At 40.8% G+C, this 23,679-nt stretch overlaps 1 protein-coding gene across 1 annotated transcript in view; it reads right to left on the bottom strand.

The window, feature by feature from the left end:
* Positions 1 to 1,308: 1,308 nt before the first annotated feature.
* Positions 1,309 to 23,679, bottom strand: part of FGF5 (fibroblast growth factor 5) — a 29,107-nt gene continuing 6,736 nt past the window's right edge. Inside the window, exons 2-3 of the mRNA XM_032796844.1 lie at positions 13,598 to 13,701; positions 1,309 to 1,877 (exon numbers count right to left, since the gene is read on the bottom strand). Coding sequence (XP_032652735.1) covers positions 1,524 to 1,877; positions 13,598 to 13,701 — 458 coding nt within the window. The 3' untranslated portion in view covers positions 1,309 to 1,523. The remainder of the gene's footprint in view (positions 1,878 to 13,597; positions 13,702 to 23,679) is intronic.

Raw genomic sequence — 23,679 nt, 5'->3', positions numbered from 1 at the left:
ATACTTAAGATCAAATAAAACATTTTTCAGTGTGAAGTGTATATTAATCAATTAAATAAATAAATTGCATAAATCATATGAGTTAAAACATTTGCAGAACTATATTCCATTTGGAGTGATAATGAGCCAAATGATCAGTTGGACTAAATCAATGTGGCTCCATTGAAGTTCATGGGAACGAGGCTGATTTACACCAGTTTAGGATCCAACCCAAAGGACCTAATTCTGCTTTTAGTTACACCCGTGCACCCCATTTGGCCCACTGGTTGGATGTCAACAGCAACTCACATGTTCTTCGAATAGGACTGATTCCTGTAGCACATGACCAGCCTTTAAATCCACAGCCCATCGTTTTGTTACAAAAGGCAGATGCACTCACAGGAATCATTTACCTTTGGAGTAGGAGTCTCAGGAGAGGGTTTTACTTGCTGAGTATAATGATGACAGCATTTGATAATAGGCTATGACATTGATGGCTGTTATCTGATACACCTATGGAATGGCTCTTGCCTCCCTTTCTTTCCCCTGAAAAGCAGCTCCATCCCTGTGGACCTATAATAGCAGGAATGCCACAGGGTCATGACAGAGGTATTTTAAACGCAGACTTAGAAATGATAGTTTGATGGACAGAATAAGACTTATTCTTCCAGCTGTTCAAGAAAAAGTTGGAGTGGGGGACTGGAATCAGGGTCATTTATAAATGAAGCGTTCCCCTCCATAAACTTAAAATGCATTATCTCCCTTGGATAAAAGAAAATCCTTCCCAAATAAAAAAGAAAGAAAGGATTCAACATCAGGGCACAAATTATAATGTATAGATTGTTTTTTTGGTTTTTTTTAAAAAAGAGTTGACTTCTAAGAGGAGAGGAATCAAACTTAAAAAAAAAAAAAAGACGGATATATGAGTTTGAGGTACAGTCAGAAGTAAAAAGTGCAGCAAAAAGAGAGGATGCAGGCAAAAAAATCCTTATCAATTATAACTTGACTCTGACCAATTTTCTCATATGAAAATGATTGTGAAAAGTGTAATTTGTTAAAACAGTGAAAGTAAGAAAATATGTTCAATGTAGAGGTACCTTTGTGTTGCTTCCGACAACCAAAATAAACAAAAGTTCATAAAATAGTTTATCAACACCAAAAGTGTATTCTTTGGAAAGCAAAAAAATAAACTGATCCATCAGACATTGTTTCAAAATGTACAGTCCCATCTCAATGCTTTGGAGAGTAGGAAAGTGAGAATGCTATTTAAGGCAAAAAAAAAAAAAAAGCCTTTATGTTTATTTGACCTGAACCACTGCTTTCCTCCCTAGGGCTGGATGAAGAATTCCAGTTCAGTTAACACTCTTGACTATCAAAAAGCAATTTGGCTGAGGTCAAACTGAAACAAATGGGTATTTCCCTGTCTGACCTCCTAATGCAGCTAAGTGTGATCAAGGCCCTATCTCCTATGGTAAGCCAAGGACTCACACACGCACGCATCAGCTCCTGAGAAAAGTGTTCCTCTCTAGCGATCAGTTTAACAGCTATCCAAAGCGAAACTTCAGCCTGTATTTAACAGTGTTGGGGCTCTTCCGAGGCACGGACAATGAAACCTTTGGTTTTACTGGGGTGGAGACAGGTGACTTTTTCTTTTCAGGAACAGTGATGGTGAAAGACAGTTCTGGCTGCTCAGACTGTTTGAACCTTGGAAGGAAATGGGTGGAGATGTGCTGGGGTTTCACCCGGGGACTGCAGCCTCTTTTGGCTTTACCCCTCTTGTTCAAAGCCACATACCATTCTCTCCCAGTCTTTTCGGTCCTGTAAACTGCCGAGGCATATGTGTTATAGCTGTTTTCTTGAAACCTCTCCCTGAACTTGCAGTCTTCTGTAAATTTGGCCTAGGAAAAGAAACAAATAGAAATCTATTGAAAGGTTTTTGTTTTACCTGGTAAGAAAGGAGAGCCAACACTGTCAATAATAGCTGCCTATAATTTAGGCTCCTCAGTTCTGATATAATTGCCTAATTGAGTGACCTGATTTTCAAAAATGAGGCGCACCCAACAACTCTGACTGATGCTGCTTGGGCGCTCAGCACTTTTGAAAATCAGGCCATTTATGTGTCTAAATATACATTTAGGAGATTAACTTGAGGCACTCATTATTAAAAATCTTGGCTGGAGGTATCTATCATCTGCCTCAGGAGTAACCTGCCCAGTCTGCTTCTCCACTATCCTCCACCAAAAGGAAAAATGCCTCCTGATCTCCTTTGCAGCAGCTCCTTCAATGAATTTTAGTTTTTGCTCTTTAGTGTGTCTAATTTCCTGCCCTCCAAAATTGCTTTCTGGTGCATCACGGCTTAATAACCCAGAATGACAATTTGCATGCAGATTTTCATTGCTTCACTGCACATAGTCTTGATCACACTGTTGTTTTAACTTTGGGTGTTTTGTTGTCTCTTGATAACCTTTAAAAATGCCCTTCAGTCAAAGAGCATATTTCCTTACAGAGTAGTTGTATTTGTTGCACACCAATTCCCGGCGGAAAGACTTCCATGGACTTCATGGCCCAGGGATCAAGCCCCAGACTGTCAGAGTAAATCTGAACATCCCATTGAGAAACTAACCCTGTGCAATCCAAGATTAAGGTGCACAGATGGCTCTGAATCCACATAGACACAGTTCCTGTTGCATAGTGGCAGGATTGGGGTTGCGTCTGCAAGGTGCCAGATACCTTTACACAATGCCAGATACAGCTAAATAAAAGGTAATTATAATTAATAACAAGAAAACGATGTATGGAAAATGTTATGCGTCTGTGGAAATTAATCTGTTGTAGTGTGTAATTCTAATACTACTGCATTGAAGAGCCAGTCTCAGAGTGCGTCAGCTCACTTCTCGTGTTGTTGATGTAAAGGCAGGTTTTGTTCCTTTCCAGAAAATAAACATATAAAGAAAATTGTACGAGCTTAATCTTTTGCCAGAGGCACTAAGGACCAAATCCTCAAAAGTATTTAGGCTCCTCACTCCCACTGAAATCAATGAGAGTTAGGCACCTAAATACTCCTGCCTTTCATTGATTTCAGTAGGCTTTGACTCAGCCCCTTGGTTTGGCAGTTGTCCCAGCAGAGTTTCTCTCTTGGGCTGAGATCCTGCAAAGATTTATGCATGTCCTTAATTTTACTCACTGGGAATAGTCCCTTATGGGTGCATCTGGCTGAGGCATAAAAGTTAAGCATGTGCTTCTTTACAGAATCAGGACCTTCTAGAGCTGGGCAGAGATATTCAAAGCAGATGGGAGGATTCAATCACCAATTCCCATTAAGTTGAGCGGCTAAATCCCCTAGTAAACTTTGAAAATATCAACCCTAGTCTCAACAATTTTTCATGAGAACACTGAAACAAGTCCTTTCTTGTGCGTGTGAACAGAGTGCAGGAATAAGGCCAGTCAGTCAATCAGCTATAAAAAGTGAGACATAGACGTTTTGCCATGGTCAGACATCAGGGCAGCTGTGAAATGTAAGCTAAGCAAATCTCTGCCTAGATGAAATCACAGAATATCATAGTACATTTTTCCTAATGGAAGGGCTGGATATTGAGATGAACCTATAAATACAAAAAGATAGAACAGGGCCTTAAAAATCTGAAAGGTGTGTGTATGAAGATTATTAATATTCTTAAGAAGCAGCCCTCAAGGAATTTGCCACTTCTGGAATCTAATGATGAGAGTGTTAACTGGTGTCCTGAGATCATCTAAAATTGTTTCTAAGTGCATCAAAGTTTGATTTCAAAGTAGATTATTCAAATATATTTATTTTAAAAGGGACGCTGGGCTTTTTAACTTAAAAGTCTGATGCAGTGGAAAGCAAAAAGAAACAATGTTTTATAATCAATTAGAAAATGGTCAGACTTGCTTGATATCACATTATTAAACCTATATTTTGTTTAAAGGAGTTGAATTCTAGAATTCAAATGGCAATGTCCTTGACCTCTATTGCATCTTCTCCATAACAACTTCACTTTAATCTCCTTTAGCTCTTTGCTTGAAAGAAGAAAGAATTATTTTAATTATGCATTTTTGCTTTCTCTGCCTTTTGTTATCCAACATGATGTGCCATACATAAATGAATATTACTCTTCCAGAAATAAAGGCTTGAGCTAAATTCCTAGCCACTGTCTAAAACACTGAATCCTGGGACCCTTACTTACATGAATTATCTGTTGCCCTGAGAAGGATACAGCACTGAGATGGAAAAGAAACAAATCCCCAAAGAGGAGGGGTTGTCCCCTGAAGATTTCTTTGTGGAGGTTGCTGTCTTTGCATGGATCTCTCCCAACCAAGATAGGAGAGAAGAGGGACAGAGGTCCATGCGTTGGTTAGTCCCAGAGGATATCCGTGGGAAATCCAAGTAAAACTCAATGCATTCTGGGGCAGCACCAACTGCTGTGAAGAATCACTTCTACTCTTGGTATCCCTGGATGCGGATTTTTGAGTGCATCCACCAGCAAGGGAAGCCAGGCAGCATGGGTCCATTCCAAGGCACCTGGAACCACTGTGGAGACATGAGACCTCCACATTGCTAGTTTCTAGGGGGAGACAAACTGCACTCACCTGAGAGGCCCAGATTCTCCATTGTCATGGTAAAATTGGCGGGCTAGGAGTGGTGTCTCAGAGGAGGAAATTTCTGCACTTTCCCACTTTGCATAATCAGAAGGTGGAGCATGCCCTGCACCCCACAGAAAAGATTCTGTGGCCCATGAACGCTGCTGGCAGGGTCCAGGGATCCATGCAGGAAGGCAGGGATATCTGTGCAGAGGTCTTGATTCAGACCGCCGCCACCAGCTGCCACTGGGACTTCCAGGGGTAGGGGCTTAGAAAAGATAGCACTGCCTGGGGCTATCGTCCTCACCAGCATTTCTCCACAGGGCTGGAGTAAGGGACAATATTCTCCCATGCTCAGCATGCCCAGCATTGCCCTAACCACTCCCCCACAGCCTCTATTCACCCGGCCTACCCAATCTCCATCCTCAGCCCTCCATATCCATGAATCATTCACCCAGGGTTGGGAAAAGGCAAGCAGAGACACCTGAGTAATACTGGCCATACTATCTAGCCCTCTTTCTCACATCAAATCCAAGTTGAAACCATAGAAGCCCAGTGCAGACAAAACACTGATGGAAATCACTGTACTGCAGGCCCAAGTCCTTACTTACCAGTGCTTTTAATTAGTATTATTAATAAACCAGTATTTTATTTATTGCCCTCAGAGTGTTTGGGTCTTGGGAGACATTTTCCTGGGTTGTATTATCACCTGGTTATTTCTTTTTTTGGACATCAACTTAGTTCTGGTCTACTGGCACAATCCAAATTTTGTTACAGCTTTACTATTTCCTAGCAAGGGAGATCGAGGCTGGAGACATACCTTACTGGGATTTCTAATGATATCCTAACTTGAGCAATGGACCCCAAGAGAGTATAAGAGGTGGTTACATTCAGTACACCAGACGTGTTCTGAAGGTCAGAGTCTTTCTTTCTTTCTTTTTTTTCTTTCTCTACTGTAAGTCTGGCCATACAGACTAGGACAAAGGAATTAAAAGTATTGATGTAATCTTGTATGAGGGCACTGAAGCAGGTCCTCTGTTTCCTGCCAGGATCTGAAGAAACTAGAAGAACAAGCCCTTTGTGTTTTAGGACATTACATTTGCTCAGCTGCCTTTGCAATCAATGATGACAGAACCCTTAGAACCTGAGGTTGAAATACAGAGGCCTCTACCTGGATTTTAATTTTCTTTTTATGAGATGTTGCGAATATTTGGTAAATGCTTATTACTTACTAATATATATATATACACACACACACACAGGTGTGCAAGTTAAGCTTAAAATAGTTTTCTTAACTGGGAAGTTTAATAAATATATTAGCGTATGTGTCGGCATGGCTAAAAGATCGTGGTCTCGAAAAGATACCCAACATTTACAATGCTGTACAGTATTAGGGGCAGGCTGCACAGCTAGAAGTTTTGTCCTTTGTCTGAATAATTAATCTGAATAATTCAATCTGTCTTTTGGATATTTGTTCCATTGGAAATTAAAGATCTCTGGGATCTGGGGGTTTTTGGAATCTCATCTGCCATTCCTTTGGAATTTCTTTGGGACTCCCAAGTCAACTGGGATTCCCAGATAACACTTGGCCATCTTTTGGAAAAAAGAGTGAAGAATAACCCCGGTGCCCTTGCCAACATTCTCTTTCTCAAAAAAAAAGAACTAGCATTGTTCAAGGTTTGGGGTAAGCCATTGTTGCTGAGTATATACTAGCTTTCACACTGAGCAATAATAGATAGTCACTTCACTAAGGGAACCTAACTTTGATTTAAAAACTTTGGAAACAGCTATGGCATAAAAGGTTCTATCTATCCCCATGCATGTCCATCTAATCTGTCTGTCTGGTTCCTATAATGGCACCCATCACCACTGTATTTGCATGTCTCCTGAGAGGGATGACTAGGGCTAACAGAAAAATGGGAATTCTTTTCTGTGAAACGTCTCAAACAAATGTCATGTGACATTTTTCACCGAAACCTTCTGATTTTGTTGATGGCACAGCTAAAAAACATGTTTCCATTCCAATCAAGTGGTGTCAAAACCATTTTTTTTTCACTTTTTCATTCAAAATGAATGATTTGTTTGATTTTTTAATTTTGTTTTGTTTTGTTTCAATTTTCCCTCCTTTCTCTCCCCTGTTTTCCCTAGCACTCTCTCCCCCTTTGGGAAATATCCCTTTGATTTCAATGGGGCAGAGTGATGCTGAGTGCTTTTAAAAGTCCCATTCTCCATGTCCAATATGGCAGGAGAACATACAAACAAACATATACTAAAATATTTCCAATCTGATTATCTTTCCTCTGATAAAAACATCGGGGGCCAGATACAGCATTTGAATTGTTTGCCAGCTGCCCAGTGATTTCCAATGTAACATCACATGTCAATAGAGAGATTCAAAGTGGAGTCCATATACTTGAACTGATTTTTGAAATCTGAATACGAAAGCATTTGTGACACTGAAAAGCCATTGTTGGGACTGCAGTTCAGCAAAGCAGGGAGCTGAAATACCAAGGAGGCAGGAGGAATATGTCAGGCTTCTTAATTTTTTTGGTGCTCCTGGAAGTTGCTTTGCTGCTGACATACTGTCCACATCACAAACACAAGCTTAACCCAAACTGCCATCTATCTAGGTATTTATATGGCCCGCATCACAAGGGCAGATCCTCAGTGGAGCTATGACCATTTACACCAGCTGAGGTCCTGGGCCATGATATCTAAGCACCTTCCAAATATTAATAAATGTATGCTCACAAAACCATTCTGAGCTAGGGAGTTGTTATTATTCCCATTTTACAGATGAAGAAACCAAGGCACAAAGAATGTAAGTGACTTGCCCAACCACAGGAGACAGGAACTGAATCCAAGCCTCCAGCATCCCAATCCAGTACCTTAAACACAAGACCATCCTTTTTCTCCTATGTGTCTCAAGCAGGGGCTGGAGTTCAGTCTCCCTCCATTTAATCTTCTCTTCTGAGATGCTAACAAGGGTGCCAACTACTGCCAATTGTGGTGGCTTTTTCTTTTTAATATATAGTAATGCATGCCTCCGAAGAACTGGTCTGTGACCACCAATGCATTTCAGAAAGGCTTTTGAATGGAAATAACTTTTAGATCCCTTCCTAATATGTCAGGTTTCACGAGCTGAAGTTTAGGATCTAAGTAGTTTCCATAAATAAATGTATGGGAATACAATGAGGATCTCATCAGCAAAGAGTAACAAAAATGTTGCTGAGGAAGGGCTTTATCCAAGTAGATTTTCTTACAACTTTAAATCAGGTCAGAAAAAGGAAAACCCAATTTTCTGAAAAATGTTGATGTTGTTTTTCATTTTGCAGGGTTCGCTAGCCACTGGTTTTTCTTTTTTTGATTATAATTATTTTTCATGATTTGCCCCGCCCCAATTCTCTTTTTCAAAAACTGAAATTTAAAAAAAAATAATTTATTTTTAAAACCAGAATTTTTCAATTTTGAAAAGCAATATTTAACTAAAACACTTTCCATCTAAAAAACCGCAACCAACTCTAGTCAACTCTATGTATCATTTGGTCACTGAATGTTGGCACGTGTTCGGAAACTGCTCCATAGGAAATACAAATGGAACTATAAAGACAAATCCTAAAGTCAATTACATTTTAAAATGAAATTCAATAGGAGATTTGCCTGAGTGACGACCGAAGCACTCAGCCCATAATTATTAATTTAGAACAAGTCTTAACAAAGGAAAATTACCTTAAACCCTGTAGGAAAATATTTCTGCATTTATGCTAATACCAAACCTTCTCTTGAAATCAACACCAAACCAGAGCTCAGCCATTTAATGATAATAATGTTTAAACATATAACTGAGGCCTTAGAAATTAGAAAGAACCCATCTGTGCATGGAACTGATAATTGCTAGTTTTAATATTATTTCTGAATCCAGTTTCCTTAAAAATGAACCACTTTATAATTTAATTAAGTTGCCAACTAAAAAAAGAGGGCTAATTTAAAGCACTAAGCTCAGATAAGAGAAAACAGGTCCTAGAGAATTGGTTTAGAAGGATCCCAAATAATTGTAGGAATTACTTTTATCTACAGTTCGCTCAAAGTCATCAGAATGACTTTTATATCAAAGAGGTGCAGTGACTGACAGGCGCAGGATTCGCTTTGTACTGTTTAAAACTCATTAGGCCATGAAATAACTTTATCCTGCCAAGACAGGAAAGAACAACAGATGCTGTTTTTGCATTATCTGCATTATTTAGCCCAGCAATCTTTAGACATTTGGGTCAAGTTTCTACAAATTTGTTGCTTTCATCTGAGTGAGGAATCATGTGTCCTAACCTTTCAGTCTGACCTGTCTAATTGGTGTCCATTTATAACACTGTGGGGGTTTTTTCAGTGACAATTAACCATATGCTGACAAGAGTTTAATTTAATTTCTGCTAATGCTGGGACATAAATCAAAACTTAAAACGGAATAATGAAGGTATTGGATGCCACTAAAAAGAACAGATTCTTAAGCATAATCTAGCCAGTGGTTACTTGACTGTCCTGAGATTTATATAAAGGTGTTATTTTCCACATTCTCTTAACATTGAAGCTGCAGTTAAGTAAAACCTATTATGGTAATTGTAGGTGCCTTTATCTTTCTTTTCTGAAGACTTTTCTTTTTACAAAGCACCTATGTTTTACTTAAAGCAAAAGGCCATCCCTCTTAAAGAGAGGAATAGTTGTATTTAGCATATTTTTCCTAGGGCATGCTGAATTTTCCTGTTGCATGATGATTAAATAAAAGGAGAGCATAATCATGTTTATGCTTGGTAGGTGCTAGGCAGCCTATCTTATAAATAACAAAAAAAAAAACCAAAAAGACAGGACTTGATTTCTGCCTCATAATGGAGTGTGACATGCATGCAATTGGTATTCCCCTGGAGACAACTGCGCTCAACCAAGGGTTTGCCCCACCTTGTGAGGCCAAGCGGTGATACCATTGCCATCTACTAGGGGAGGACCAGCTTTAAATTCTGAACCCTGGATTAGCAGAACTCCTGGGTATTCTGGCTCTGGGCAGACCCCGGCTGGCCTGACACACTTTGGTCACTCTTATTCATGTTAAGTAATACCTGACTCTGTAGTCTTGTCGAAATCAATACATCTCCCCATACAGCAAACGACTTCTCAGTGGGAGTAATGGTGGCAGAACAGGGGAGAAGGATGCTCCAGGGATTATGGCACTAACGAAGGACTTCAGAGACCTGGGTCTAAGTCACTCCTCTGCCACAGACTTCATGTGCAGCCTTGAACAAGTCATTTAGCCCCTTGTGCCTCCGCTCCCTATCTATAAAATGGGGATAATCACACTTCACAGGGATAGTGGGAGAATAAATACATTAACGATGGTGAGGTGCTCAAACACTACTGTGATGAGAACCATATAAATACCTATGATATACTGTAGTCCTTTGTAAAATGCAATGGCAAGTTCTAGGCACGGCTGCACCCTGTTGCAATTGTCTGCAGAAGCCCAGTGGTGAATCAGCCCCCAGCATTCAGATATTAATCTTACTGCCTTTTCATTCAGTTCAGAGAACACACTGATGAAGAGTCAGATACAAAACCTATGTTTCACTTGATATCCCCATCAGGCTTAAATGAAGAAGCTCTGCTACTGTGAGCCCCACCTTGTTACCTTGCTAGAAACCAGTGGATCTGGTCTCCTTACGGCAGACATTTCAGACTCATTTCGGGAAGAGGGTCAAATCTGATGAGATTACAAGTTTGGTGGATAAAGATACTAGTGTTGATGTAATACACATAGATTTCTATAAGGCGTTTGACTTGGTCCGACACGACATTTTGATTAAAAAAACAGAATGTTATAAATTTAACATGGCACAAATTAAATGGATTAAAAACTGGCTAACTGATAAGTCTCAAAATGTAATGATAAATGGGGAATCAATTGAGCAGGTGTGTTTCTAGTGGGGTCCCGCAGCGGGGATTGGTTGTTGGTCCTGTGCTATTTAACATTTTTATTAGTGACCTGAGAGAAAACATAAACTCATCCCTGATAAGGTTTGCAGATGACACAAAAATATGGGGAGTGGTAAATAACGAAGAGGACAGGTCACCAGTGCAGAGTGATCTGGATTGCTTGGTAAACTGAGCACAAGCATATAATATATGTTTGAATATGGCTAAATGTAAATGTGTAAATCTAGGAACAAAGAATGTAGGCCACACTTATATGATGGGGGATTCTATCTTGGGAAGCTGTAACTCTGAAAAAAAGATTTGGGTGTCATGGTAGATAATCAGCTGAACATGAGCTCCCAGTGCAACGCTGTGGCCAAAAGGATTATGCAGTCCTTGAATGCATAAACAGGGGAAGCACGAGAAGGAGGTGAGAAGTTATTTTACCTCCATACTTGGCACTGGTGTGACTGCTGCTGGAATCCTGTGTCCAGTGCTGATGTTCAGAATTCAAGAAGGATATTGAAAAATTGGAGAGGGAGGGTTCCAAGAAGAGCCATGAGGATGAAAGGATTCAAAAACCTGTCTTATAGTGATAGACTCAAGGAGATCAATCTATTTAGTTTAACAAGGAGAAGGTTATGGGGTGATTTGATTATAGTCTGTAAGTACCTACATGGGGAACAGATATTTAATAATGGGCTCTTCAGTTTAGCAGAGAAAGGTATAACATGATCCAATGGCTGGAAGCTGATGCTAGACAAATTCAGACTGAAAATAAGGCTTAAATTTTTAACAGTGAGAGTAAATAATCATTGGAACAATTTACAAAGAGTTGTTGTGGATTGTCCATCTCTAACAATTTTTAAATCAAGATGGGATATTTTTCTAAGAATTATTTGGAGCAAGTTCTCTGACCTGTGTTATACAGGAGGTCAGACTAGATGATCACAATGGCACTTTCTGGCCTTGGAATCCATGAATTCCATTTTTTTAAATAATGGTCAGTTGAAGAGGGTAAAATTTGAAGACTCCTTTCAATCCACTATGAATTTCCCACTGATTGTGATGGGAGATTTGTATGTTCAATGTGTCCTTTAGGTAAAAAACTACACTTGTAGTCATTATTGTTCTTTATTATTTGTTCCATACCTTATCCTTGCAGTCAGTATCACTCAAAGGGAAGATCTGCTCCCTTTAAGATTATCACTACTGCTGCTCTAAGTGTCTCTTTCTTCCCTATCTTCTGCTGTATGCTTCTCTTCCTCTTCCCTGACTTTGTGTCTCTCCTTCTTTCTTCCTCTGTATTTCCCTCCCTGCACTAACTCCCATTTCCCCACTCTTCATTTGTTGGTTATGCTCCCAACCCCAAATAAACAATGAAATGCTTAGATTGGCATTAGGTTTCAGAGTTAACAAACCAGGGACATTAATGGGAGGCTGGGGGGAGGGGGTTCAGACCTCTAAAAGTTTCAGGCTCCCTGCAGATTTGGGCAGTGTAATAGGTTCTGTAACACTTGTTTCTTATTTGGGAGATTTTCTTCACAACCTTGAGAGCTAGAAATTTGCTTTTTGTTAAAATAAAAGCTCAGATTCTGGATGCACTATGTGGGTCACATAAATTCATCATCTAGGCTGAATCCAGATCCCAGGTTGTTTGTATGACACCTATGTGTTAAAGAAATTTTCTTTTTTCAGGACTTACCCATTAGGATATATACATTTTAAGAAGAGTTATTTTTACATCAGCATAGTAAATGTTATGATTTCTCTATACATTAACAAACATTTTCTTGTCCCTAATAATAGCAAAAGCAAAAAGGACAGAATATCCTTGATCTTAAAAAAACCTATAGGTATCTGGAAAAGCATACTGGAACCTGCAGTATAACCAATATGTCGAAAAACAAAAGAGGAAAATATTTTTTAAAATGAAATTAAATAGTTAAATGTTACTCTGATTTAAAAAATAGAAATAATGCTCCCACTTTGGAAGCCTGTATTTGGTTGAAATCTCACAGCTTACATTACTGGGGCATGATCCTGTAAAGTGCCGAATGCCCTCAACTCTCATGGTTTTCACCTGAAGTCGATGGAAATTAAGGTCACATGGCACATTGTAAAAGCATAGACCTACTCCTGCTCGCATTGAAATCAGTAGGAGTTTTGCCATTATATTCAGTGGGGCAAGAGGCGCCCACTTAATACTTACATGGCTGTATGAGGAATTTGGGAAGGTGGTGGAAGGAAGGGCTATGCGCACTTGTGTGCTGTATCCTGCACCAATCACCAGCCCCCAAATCAGGGGCTAATGGTAAGGAAATTAGTGCATGCTGGCCCCAGTGAAAGAAAGCATCTAAACATGTGGATAAGTTAGAGTGCGCTTAAGGTCAAGCACATACTCCAGGTTAAAATACAGGCCCCTCAGTGACTTAGCTTTTCTGAATAGGGATACCTGCTTGAACGGGGGACTTGGAATTTTCTCTGTTTTCCTTTTCTTCTCTCTCTGAGTGGTATTACATGTTATTACAACTGGTATGTCTCCATTCCATCATATGCCATCGAAGCAAACTGAACCCAAGTGCCAAGTCTGCATCTTAATTTCCATCTGTTTCAGTAAACACCAGATCAGACCCCAGTTCTGTGTCTCCTCATCTTTTTCTTAAGAAAACACATGGATAAAACTTTCTGTGAAAATCTATCTCCTTTCTCTAATTAGAAGACATTATTGAACAAAGAGCCTTACTATTCTGAAGACAGAAATCTGATTGCAAAAAAAAAATCTTTCTTTGGTAAAAATGTAATAAATATGATCCAGAGCTTCAAGTTTTTATATCTACCTGACATCTAATTGTCTGTCTGTCTTTTTACCTACCTAAGGCTCCATCCTGAAAGGAACTCCTCATTTAAGAGATGGAGGTTGAGGAAACTCAGCACAGTATGTAGGTGCTTAGCACCTTACAGGATTGAGCCCCAGGAAAACTGCTTTTGCTACAGTGTACATGTGAAGTTGCCACAATGCCTTTAATAAACAATATATACTGGTAATTCAATTTTTACTTACACTTGCATGGAGTTTTCCTTTTTTTGACATCGCTAAAAATTTGTTGCTGAAAACTCCTCGTATTCCTACAGTCCCCTGAGACACAGCAAATATTTCCAAAATACCTAGGATGACAGAAATCCCAAAGTAAATCACAATACTTTTCAGATCACTGTTACAAAAAGAAATTCTAATTTCCTTTTGAAAAACCCCGATTCTCCTCTTCCTTGGTTTTTGCAATAATTTCCCGATTGATGGTTTACTGCTTTGCTTATTGGAAATGTGCATTTATTTATATATGTCTTAAAACCTTGAGTCATCTTTCAGATGACTGACACATGATCTTCAGAAATGCAGAGGATGTCTTTTGTTGGGCCCTGATCCCACGAAAATTTACAAATGTACATAACCTTTAACATCTGAATAGTCCACTGATGTGACTGGAACTATTCATGTACATCTTCTTAAGTACATGCATAAGTCTTTGTAGGATCAGGGCTAAATGCCCATACAATAACCTATTTCTCTATTAAACTTAACAGATCTCTTTTCCTATGAATACACCCAAAAAACAAAACAAAAGCAAAAAAAAAACCCTCTATGTTCTGTTCAAAGTAGGCTATAACACAAATCAGCAAAAGCCAATAATTTCAACCATATGGCTCCTTGACACTGTACCACTGCCATTGCAGAAATTATTTTTATACTGTTAGGAGACCTCTTGGCCAAATACATCTCAACAGTCCCTGTTTTTCAGTGATGTCCCTTATTTCAGACCCAAATTTCCCTCTAGTTCACACAAATTTGGTCTCTCACTTTTGTTGCTATAAAGGATTTGCACCAAAAATACAGGAGTAGAGCTGATCTGAATTTTGGATGACACATTGTGATTCAGATGAAATTTAGCTATTTTCGACCTGGAGAAACATTCACAAGTTCAAAATCTTTTTTTTTTCCCCTTTGGCAGGGTTTATCTAGCTGGATAACATTAGCGTGTATTACTGTGTCCATTCAAGACATGCTATTTGGGTATGTTTCTAATTTTAACATATGCAAAACTAGGGTAGATTAACTTTGGCAAAGGGGAAAAGAAATGAAAATAAAGCATTTTAAATTTTGCCCCATTTTATCCAAAATGAAACCAGGCCTCCTTACTCACTGGTATATTGCATTATGGAAATAAAGTTACTGCAAATATAAGTTATGCAAAAGGAATAAATTCCATGTCTTATGCTTCTCATGGGTCAGATTTTAATACACTTGCTCATATTGAGTAGTATCCTACTCAGCTAGCATTCCCACTGATTTCAATGGGACTTTTTGTGGAATAATACATTATTTAGTTTGACGAGGAATAGCAGAATCTAGCCATAAGGGAACAAAATTTATTTTCCTTTTCCCTATTGACTTCCAGGGAACGACTCTATTTGTTACCAGGGTATCTGAATTCCTTTTTTGAGTAAGGGATCAATGTTTATGGCCACATTTGGGCCTTTAAATGGTGAGAGATTCGCTGGACTCAATTCTTTATCTACTGAAATCTCGTGCTTGAGGACTTGGGCCTCAATTCAGCAAAGCACCTGAGTACGTAGAGAATCCCATCACTATTTCAGCAAAGCCATTAAGCATGTACTTATATCCCACTGAAGCCAACGAGATGTACAGATTGGTGTCCTGTTCATCCTATTCATAAAATTGGCTGTCTCCAGGGAAATTTTGGACGGGCAGACAAGTGTAAAGTTTCAGGCCTATTCAGATTTGTTTGTACCAAGAAATGGATCTACTTTTTTGGAAAGCTTCAGGGCATCGCTGATCTAAAACTTCACTTGGAATTTGAGGCACTGCCCCTCGAACTCCTAATAGGCTTACAAACTATTAGAACTACTTCCTGGGGTGGAAGGCTCAGCCCTTAGGTCATGACCCACTAGAACTTTTATCTGAGGCAGAGTATATCTACACTGCAGTCAAGAGATGTGATTGCAGCACATGTAAACATCCCCAAGCTAGCTAGAGTGAAGCTAGCACAAGTAACAGTAGCAGCAAAACTGTGGTGGCACCCACCCACTGAGGACTCTGAGTACACATTTGAGCAGCCAGTATCTGCATTGCCATAGCTTCCCTGTTATTGTTACTCAAGCTAGCTTTGATCCAGCTATATCAAAGCAAGCTCTGGTATCTATACATGAGCTGTAAACACACCACCTGATTGTAGTATAGACATACCTTGAGTTTGTAACCAGGTATTCACATAACTGGCTTAAATATTATTTTTGTCCACATGGCTAGTAACCATGGCAGCTATAACAGTGTTTGTCCTAGACTATCACATTTGGCATCCTATAACCAGGTTGGCACACTGCTTTTTCACTTGGGACAAGACTCCCCTGACTGTGAATTTGTTCTCTTTCTTCCTAGCTGTGGTAGGACATCCCAGAGTGCATCTCCCAACATTGGTGCCACTCTGTGTGCGTGTCACCCAACCCCCTGCTAAGGAATGATGGGATTGTTGCCTATTCCCCTCCCACCCCCCAGAAATCAGCAATATGAATATGGTTAGGCAGCATAGGATGTCATACAAAGAAAATTAATAACTCCAGATCTGTGACTGATCTAGCTCCTTCTTCCTGCAGTCTTCCCACAGTCCTCACATTTTTAATGTACTAGGATAGGGAATAGGCTTTGAGATTTCCACCCCACACAGGGATCTGCCTGTACAGGGTAGAGAGCCCTACAATTTCATTAAAGGGCAGAGTTGGGCCCTGAGTGAGTTTATTACCTGATGTATACAAAGTAATCAAAGTTTTAACAGTTCAATTGTAAATTCTGTTTTCTGAGGTGAGAACAATAACAACATTATGACACCTCTAGCTCTTGCTCTATAAATACATCAATTATATGCTTAGGACTCACAATTTAGATCCAAATATTGAATACCGCAAACTTGGGGGATGTTCAGATCTGGTGTTTTGATTGTGACTCATCTGTAAAGTATACACCCCAAACCTGAAACAATCCTCCCCTGCATCCTGTTTTCACTGAGATGGAATAATTTAGACGTACCTTTGCAAAACAGTAGATGGGGAAATGGTTTTAAAGACATAAAAAATCAATCCTCCCCTATAGCTCTAGTCTAGAGCACCATGTGGTTGTTCAAGGCATTGTGTCTAGCCCATGGACAGCCCTGGCCAAATCTCGCTGAAGTCAATGGCAGATTTAAATGGGAGTTGGATTGGACTCCTGGAGCCCATCTTAAAGTTGCAAGACTGATCTTAGCCAGAATTAGCAGAGTACTTACCACAGAGGGCTACTAGTGCTGCTTGACACACTGAAACAGTGTGATGCACACTGAGTAAAGAATGAGGTCGTTCATTGTCCCTTCAAGCATCTGGAGAGTGGAGAACTATAGGAGATATTATTTGGAATGGCACCCCAGAGAACCACAAAGTAACCATGAAGTATGCACTTGACATGGCATTGCAATGTTTGCTTCAGTGCTTTGCCTGAATAGGTGATGACATTGTGTTGTGGGGATGAAAAGTCACAGACCAAAGAGAGGTCAGGATGCCCTCCCAGGACTTTGTGGCTTTGTAAGATGACTAAGTGCTCTGCAAAAAGAAAATCACTGTTATAGAATGTCAAAAGTAGATATACTGACCTCAGCGAGGGTTTTTTTTTTATTATTTGTTAGTGGTCTTTTTTTGTTTCCTCAGCTCCAGATTTAAAAAAGGGTTTGCTTTAAAATACTTATAAGCATACAACAATTTTTGTGCATTGGTGCTTTTTGTTATTTTAATTACTATGGACTTGGGTCACTTCTGTTGGGTCGGGAGGTTGCACTTTGATTCCTTCTGTGCCAGGTCTGGCCAGTTCATTTGAGATGGAGATTAAGTTATCTCCAGAGCAAGGTGCTGGAATCTGGCAGGGGAAGGCAGTTTTAATTCAGAGCCCTGCAGCGGTGAAAGTAAGCCGGTATGGTCCAATACGGCATACTGGCAGGACTGGCTTCCCCAGGTCAGCGATTTAAAGGGTCCAGGGCTCCCAGCAATGGCTAGAGTCCCAGGCCCTTTAAATTGCCACGAGAACCTCACTTCCAGAGCCCCTGGCTAGCGGAGGTGGCTCAGGGGCAGGGCCGGTTCCAGGCACCAGCATTCCAAGCTGGTGCTTGGGTTGGCAATCTGCAAGGGGCGGCAGTCCCTGTTCTTTTGCCCCCAAGCAGCGCACCGAATTGCCGCCACGGAAGGCGGGGGCAGTCTGTGTGCCTTTAGAGTGGCAGGTGCGTTTCCGCAGTAGCGGCAATTTGGCGGCAGCTTCTATGTTTCGCTGTCTGCGGTGGCTTCAGCTAAACACAGAAGCTGCTGCCGAATTGCTGCAGCTGCAGAAATGCACCTGCCAACCTAAGGGCACATGGACTGGCCCCACCGCCCACGCAGCAATTTGGGCGCTGCTTGGGGAGACAAAAACTGTAGAGCTGGCCCTGCTCGGGTGGTAATTTAAAGGGCCTGGGGCTCCAGCCTCTACAGGGAGCCCCAGGGCCTTTAAATCACCACGGGAGTCCCGCTGCCGGAGCCCCAGAGTAGCATCGGCAGCCAGGGGTTCTGGCAGTGATTTAAAGGGCCCAGGGAGGTAGCAACGGCCAGAGCCCGGGCCCTTTAAATTGCCCCTGAGTCCCAGGGCTCCCAGCCGCCTCTGCAGCTGGTAGCTCCAGGGGTGATTTAAATGACCTGGGGCTCCCAGCCACCACTACCACAGCTGGAGCCCCGGGCCCTTTAAATCTTGATTTAAAGGGCCTGGTCATTTGAAGGCCCCACCTCTTCCAGTTGAGGCCACGCCCCCTGCTCAGGACTCCAGGGTACCGGTAAATCCTTTAAGTTACTTTCACCCATGGAGCCATGTCTCCATAGGAACCCACCAGCTGCCCTGGAAATGGACTGGATCAGTTCTCCTGAGCATCCTATCCATGTTCCCTCTCCGTCCAGCACCATCCACTATTTGCTTGGGACAACCAGCTCTGGGTCCCCTGGAGAATGGAGGTTTTAATCACCATGCATTTCTGTGATCGCCCCATTCTCTTCTGCAGGTGGACTTTCCAGAAGTAAGAAACTACAGCCCAGGTTTCCCTGCAAGTGAATTGAGCTGTTTATACATTAATAAACCAAAATACCTATGTATGTATAAAAGCAAATGGGTATATATACAATTTGGACCTAATTCTGCACTTATTAACACTAGTGTAAATCAAGAATAACAGCATTGGTGTAAATGGACATACAACTGTATAAAAGCGGTGTACGTTGGAGGAGAATCAGGCCCTTTATTTTCATTATATCAATAATATTTCTTTTTTTCTGTTCTACATCCATACATCCTCATTTGGGGGGCTATATTATTTTGACTGTTGAAAATTTATGAGACTGTAACTTTTCAGCTTGCTATACACAGGTTTTTCATACATGCACATAAAAAAAAGTAATCTATAAAGACATTTACTGAGCTGGGAAAAAAAAATGTTTTTGCAGATTTCCTTTTCCCTTCCAAAACTCGGAGCAAAACCGGGAGATTAATTCTTGATATCAGTTGACATTTTTATGCCAAATTTTTAAGAACAAAAAATATTTAAAATACCAGGAAAATATATTATTCTTATGAGTTTTTCATGCCACATGATGCAAAATTATGACCATATTTGGCCTGAATCAATGATTTCAACGTCTAATGACAATGGGAGCTCCGTTTATTAATTAAGGGATTACTTTGATCCTTACTGTACATTAATTCAGCTATGCCAATTATTCTTAAAATTATTAGGATTCTTCACTTTAAAGGCCAGAGTCCCCCATACAACTTCTACCTTCAAAGGTCACTTCAGTTGGGCCAAATCTTCCTATCCTTAATTCCAATATCCAATACACGGAGGGCCTTATTCTGATCTCACTTACACTGGTGTAAATCAGGAGTGACTCCACTGAGTCAATAAATTTACTTGAGTTTCAAAGTGGCACAAATAATTAGAATCTGACCCCCAAAATACAGGTATGCTTGACAATTCATTTTATATAAGATCATCATTCTCTAAAAGCCTAATCAATAATTTCATTGTGCAAAGAGCCACTGAATGAATCGATCAGCAGCACTGTTGATCCCACTATAATCTGTGCCAAAAGAAATTATATAAACTACACAATGGTGCAATACTGCATAATAGTGTATAGTATTGTACATAATATATGTGAGGAATGTGCTATGCTTGCTGCTATGCCAGTGATTCTCAAACTACTGTACTGGTGACCCCTTCCACATAGCAAGCCTCTAAGTGTGACCCCCCCTTATAAATTAAAAACACTTGTTTATATATTTAACACCATTATAAATGCTGGAGGTAAAGAGGGGTTTGGGGTGGAGGTTGACTGCTCACGATCCTCCGTGTAATAACCTCACGACCCCCTGAGGGATCCCAACCCCCAGTTTGAGAACCCTTGTGCCACGCCATTCTGATTAAGAGAGAACTTTACCCATGGAAATATTTGGATTACAATATGCTTTGAAAAATGAATAAAATAAACCCATTTTTATAAAGCTATTTTGGAATATCATAAATGTTCCCATCTGGTCCTGCAATCCCTGAGCATACACATCTCTTTTTTATTTCCGGGGGAGTTCTGGTATATAAGAAAAATACAAGATCGGGCCTTTGAGATGTGACTGAACCCGCATCAGCAAGGATATTCAGATTTAAGGACAGAGTAGTTCTGTATCAGAAGCATGGTCAGATGGTACCTGTCCCATCCTTAACCTTTTTCAGCCTAAGAATTGCAACCTGTATGATCTAGAAATGTACATATCTTATACAGCAAGGGCCCAGTTCCAACTTCAGATATATGATGTATCTATCTATGTACTTCTATAGCCTCATTATTGTAGCATCTGAGCACCTCATGATCATTAATGGATTTTATCTTCACGACCCCATTATGAGTTGGAGAAATATTATGCCCATTTTTCAGAAGGTAAACTGAGGCAGATGGTAGCTGAAGTGATTTGCCCAAGTTTGCACTGGAAGTCTGTAGTTATGCCAAGAACTGAACCAAGGTCTCTTGAATCCCAGTCCAGTGCTCTCTGTGACTAGAACAGGGGTCAGCAACCTTTGGCATGCGGCTTGCCAGGATAAGCACCCCGGTGGGCCGGGATGGTTTGTTTACCTGCAGCATCTGCAGGTTCGGCCAATCGCGGCTCCCACTGGCCACAGTTCGCAGTCCCAAACCAATAGGGGTTGTGGGAAGCAGTGGCCAGCACATCCCTCGGCCTGTGCCACTTCCAGCAATCCCTATTGGCCTGGAGTAGCAAACCGTGGCCAGTGGGAGCCGCGATCGGTTGAACCTGCGGATGCAGCAGGTGAACAAACTGGCCCGGCCTGCCAGGGGGCTTAGTTGGTGAGCTGCGTGCCAAAGGTTGCTGACCCCTGGACTAGAACATCCTTCCACAGATTTGAATAGGAGAGACACAAGCATATTTCTGGCTAGAAGAGGGCCCTGTATTTTCTCTTCTGACCTGACAGTCACACTGCAGCTTTCCTAGCTTCAGCATAACTTCTGCATTAGAAGAGTACACCACAGAACTGTTGATTCACTTGGGTTCTTCCATCCTCCCAGCTCTGCATATTCTCAGCTTTTATGGTTGGTGTGACCCAAATGGGCACAGATAACCTAACATGAAAAGTTATTTGCACACTTCCAATATAACAGGCCATCTGCTGCCTTCAGTCTGTTTTTTTTACTCTATGTAGAAGCTGTGTTGTGGATCAGAGATAGCATGTAGCCAAGTGAATGGAAGCAGTTGCCAATCTCATAGGTGACAACCAGTGCACATTTGTAGCCATAATGCAACACACTGGAGACAGGACCAGATCACCACTTGCCATGACAAAACCCTGCAAAAAAAGGTTAAGAGGGGAAATAAATTCTGTGCAAGGTACATAGAACAAGCCGTGGTTCTGCCTCCCAAGCCTCATGATCCACAGGCGGCATTGACACAGAGACCATGTTCCTCCATTTGGCTCTGGGGCTCAGATCCTCAATGATATTTAGGCTCCTAATTTCTATTGATATCAATAGAAGTTAGGAGCCTAAATACCTTTGAGGATCCAGGTGTGGGTCCCCAGTGCTATCCCATCACTTCCTGGCCACACAGATCTGTTGGAGCCTCTTTGCAGGAATCTCCTCTGCTGCATCTGTTCTTTGGCCTCGCTTACATGGAGAGGTTTGTGAAGTAAATACAACCCTTTCCCCTTGTGTTTGTGCAGGGTATGTGGGTTAACAAGGTGCACTTCCCCTTAAGCCACCCGGTCTCACCCAGCCAGTGCCTAGGAACACAGGAGTTAGATCAAATCAGTGGTTTGATATTTTGTCTCTGACATTAGCCAATACCACGTGCTTCCAATGAAGTTGAAACAACCCAATAATGGACAATTATGGATTTACCTGCTCATATGGAATCTGCTTCCTAAATCTCATGAGTTAGGGGGTGATTATACCTGATGTGGCATTTTGCTTATTAAAAAAATGTATTTAACCTATCGGAAGTCACTGTGCATGTGCTCATTATCCATATTAACATCTTACCCTCTCCTGAATCCTACTAAAGTCTTAGGTGGAGATTTTCAGAAGTCACTAGTGATATTATGTACCTCAAGTTTTGGGTGCTCACCTTGAGACACCTCAGAGGGGCATGGGTGTTCAGCATTTATTGAAAATCTGACCTTTTTCAAGTGTCTCAAGTTGGGCACTCAATATCACTTCTCACTTTTGAAACTTTTGGCCTCAGTGATGTGTTGTGGCAATGAACTCAACCCATTAATTAGTTGCTGTTTTTAAAACAAATTCTGTTTACCAACTGTGAATGTGTCACCTTTCTGTTTCATTGAATATTGCCTTGTTCTTGAATTCTCCAAAGAGATAGTTAAGAGCACCTGCTCATAGGTTATTCTGTGTACTTCTATAATGCTGCCTCTTAGGCCCTCATCCTAAAAACTCCTCTATGTGAGTGAACCCCTGTGTCCGTGGGGAGCTCTAAGGTCCACCTATAGGGAAAAACTTTTGAGACTAAGGTCCTTCTGATTTCTGCCCTAGACTAAATGATATCAGTCTTTTCAATCGCTCCCCATAAAAAAGTCTCTGATCATTTGTTGTTTGTCTCTGAACCCTTTCTGTTTCCACTACTCCTTTTTTAATATGGTGTGACCAGAACTGAACACAATATTCCAAGTGAGGGCAGAACATCAATTTATAAAATGTCATTGTAATATTTTCAGTATTATTTTCTATTCTATTCTTCATCCATTTGTACATTTTGTTCCCTTTTTACAATGCTGCTGCACATTCAGCTGAGGTTATATCTGCCAATAACACCCAGGTCTTTTTTTCTGGAGTGGTTACACTGAATTTGGAACCCAAAAATGCTCAAACCATTCCTTACAATGTGTATTTTCTTGTCTTTGTCAACACCATCTTTCATATGACCCATTAATCTAGATGCATACAGTCCTGCTGACGTTCCTCAGAATGTTCTTTAGTCTTGATATACTCAAATAATTAAGGGTCAGCTGAAAAGCTTGCCACTCTGCTGGTCTACCCCTCTTCCAGTTCCCTAATGAATATATTAGACAACATCCTTGGGGCCCCTTCTATTAACCTTTTGCCATGTTCAGAACTGATCCCTATTTCTTGTCTCTTGGCCAGTTTTTAATGCATGGCAGTACTTTTCCTCTCACCCCATGTCTATTGAGTTTTCTTGACTTCTTCTTGTGAAGGATTCACTCCCTTGGCTCAGACCTTCCCCACTTGTAGAACTTTGAACCCTCCTTCCCTGGTCACTGAGAAGGTGGGAATGTGGCTGTGGAATTAGCTTACAGCCCCTATTTCACCTGAGAACAGTGAGATCTCTGCACAGGGGCCCTTCTCTGCTCATGGATCCTTCGCAGCTATTTGTCAAATCTACTGACCTTTACTTTTTGTGTGAACAACCTTGTCTGTGTAATGCCTCTGAAATTCACAACCCTCTTCTCACATCTCCCCAGGAGGCTTCAGGAAAACACACTGGATCTTGGAACT

The sequence above is a fragment of the Chelonoidis abingdonii genome, chromosome 5 (genome assembly GCF_003597395.2).
Source record: "Chelonoidis abingdonii isolate Lonesome George chromosome 5, CheloAbing_2.0, whole genome shotgun sequence".
Classification (NCBI taxonomy): Eukaryota; Metazoa; Chordata; order Testudines; family Testudinidae; genus Chelonoidis; species Chelonoidis abingdonii.
This window is presented reverse-complemented; position numbering and strand designations above follow the sequence as displayed.